We start from the raw sequence: 2,116 nt of genomic DNA, 5'->3' as shown, positions 1-2,116 counted from the left end.
ACGATATGATTTCATCAAATGACTGGATATTTATGACAATTTTTTAAATTTGACTGCTGTTTATATATTGAATTTATAACTTGATGAATTCAATATTGTTAAAGATAGTACTACCTTTCTTTGAAACAATGTTATGACATACCACTCACGCAATGTCCAAGGCAATTTGAGATTTAAGAGTTTCTCTGGAAGCAATGTGTGCGCTCGTATACCTTTCGATGTACCAGAGTTTGTAATGATGAAATGTTTCAGGAACCGCTGTTTGTGTGTTGCAGGGCTTTCCAAGAAACTATGGCGTACGACGATGTATGGCATCTCTTGGGACTTGATGACAAGAATGTAACTCGCACCGATATTTCACTATGGTTATCCAACCAGTCCAATGGGAGCTCTTTCAAGTCCCAATCCTTCAAACGTGACCAGACAATAGAAAATATCATCATCATCATCGCATACAGCATCTTAAGTCTCATCTCCTTCTTTGGAAATTCTCTTGTGTGCTATGTGATCCTGAAGAACAAGCGACTTCACACAGCGACTAACTTCTTCATTGCCAACTTAGCGGTCTCGGACCTTCTTATCACCTGCATTAATGTTCCATTCAATATTCTCAGACACATCTTGGATGAATGGCCGTTGGGGGATTTTCTGTGTCACCTTGTAAACTTTTCGTTAATGACGTCCGTGTACGTGTCAACCTACACCCTGACAGCGATCGCCATTGACAGGCACCGAGTGATTCTGACTCCACTAACGATTCGCATGTCCAAGCAGCTTGCAATAACGGTTCTGGTTTTCATATGGGTATTGGCCATCTGCCTCTCCTTACCATATGGCATATACACAAGCGTACAGGAGGTCAATCTGTTCACGTCAAAACTCCGACGCTGTCGATCATCATTTCCAGATACCCTGGATTCATTTGAACAGTATCTGACCGTCGTCACCATCATCATGCAATACTGCATCCCCCTGGCCTTCATCGCCTTTGCGTACGGACGTATAGTACGTAAACTGTGGGCAAGAACCCATGTCGGCGCTGTGACAGAAAATCAGCACCAATCCCAGCAGCGTGCGAAAAGAAGGAGCATTAAGCTTTTGATCGCAGTTGTGATTGTGTTTGCCTTGTGTTGGTTGCCGCTTATTCTGTACCACCTTCTGACTGACTTTCATCCCAATGCTGAAGTATTCCACCATGATAGCAGGGCCTTTTTCATCTGCCACTGGATCGCCATCAGCAGCACATGTTATAACCCATTTGTTTACTGTTGGCTGAACGAAAATTTCAGAGAGGAAGTGAAAGCAAGATTTCGTTGGTGTGGATACCGAGCCTTTAAGATTTACCCAGGGTGCTCCGAAATAGATGGTGGGCTGCTGCGGAATGACCGTGGAGATCGAAAACGAGGGAGAGGCTTGCCGAGTATCACACGATCAAGCATTGCATGCTCAAGTAGATCAACCAGTGTTAAAAGGGATACGTCTGTATCGCCAGATGAAATTGAAAACTTTTGCCCCTTCAAATTAAACGGGTCGCCCCCTCGAATCGACGAGAAGGACACAATAAAGGAGGAGACGACAGAACTTATTCCTAAATGTGACATATCTAACGGAAAGGTCGAATTGCATCTGAAGTAATCTGAATCCCAGTACGTTTGGTAATGGAGAAAAATTAACTGTCAACAACGATTTTTCTGGACAAATGTCAAGTTGTAGTAAGTTGGAGTCATTCATTTGATGGGGAAGTAAAAACTGAAAAAAGCAAAGTCATGTTTCGAGAGAAATTACGGATGTCAGCACCTAAATTGTTGAATATATCTGTCCAAACTGCATGAAAACTGTTTCCGGAATCGGTTGTGTTTCATAGATTTGCCGTGTCCCTCGAACTCTCTGCACTAGCATGACTGACCAACACACTGGATGAAAGTCGAATGGCAAAGCTAATAACAGTTTGTTTGCTTCTAATATGTTTCAGTATTGATAAATTGTGGTTTAATGATTAGTTCAAGACTGTGTTGTGGCAAGGACAAGATACGAGTACTAAATCGCATGTAGCAGATCATTCGGGGTGTGATATCGTTACACCGAATATGTGTTTTTCCTGTTCTTCAGGTTTGAG

General features: G+C 42.4%; 1 protein-coding gene across 1 annotated transcript; it reads left to right on the top strand.

The window, feature by feature from the left end:
• The first annotated feature begins 291 nt into the window (after positions 1-291).
• Positions 292-1,635, top strand: LOC137265851 (G-protein coupled receptor 83-like). Its single transcript, XM_067801311.1, has one exon. It carries the CDS (start codon positions 292-294, stop codon positions 1,633-1,635), a length of 1,344 nt encoding a protein of 447 aa, XP_067657412.1.
• Positions 1,636-2,116: the final 481 nt, after the last annotated feature.

Source organism: Haliotis asinina, chromosome 15 (genome assembly GCF_037392515.1).
Source record: "Haliotis asinina isolate JCU_RB_2024 chromosome 15, JCU_Hal_asi_v2, whole genome shotgun sequence".
NCBI lineage: Eukaryota > Metazoa > Mollusca > Gastropoda > Lepetellida > Haliotidae > Haliotis > Haliotis asinina.
Note: the sequence above shows the minus strand (reverse complement) of the source record. Positions and strands in the feature narration are given on the sequence as shown.

What these genes read in the sequence shown, in the direction of transcription:
- LOC137265851 (XM_067801311.1), top strand. Translation starts at nt 292, where the DNA reads ATGGCGTACGACGATGTATGGCATCTCTTGGGACTTGATGACAAGAAT.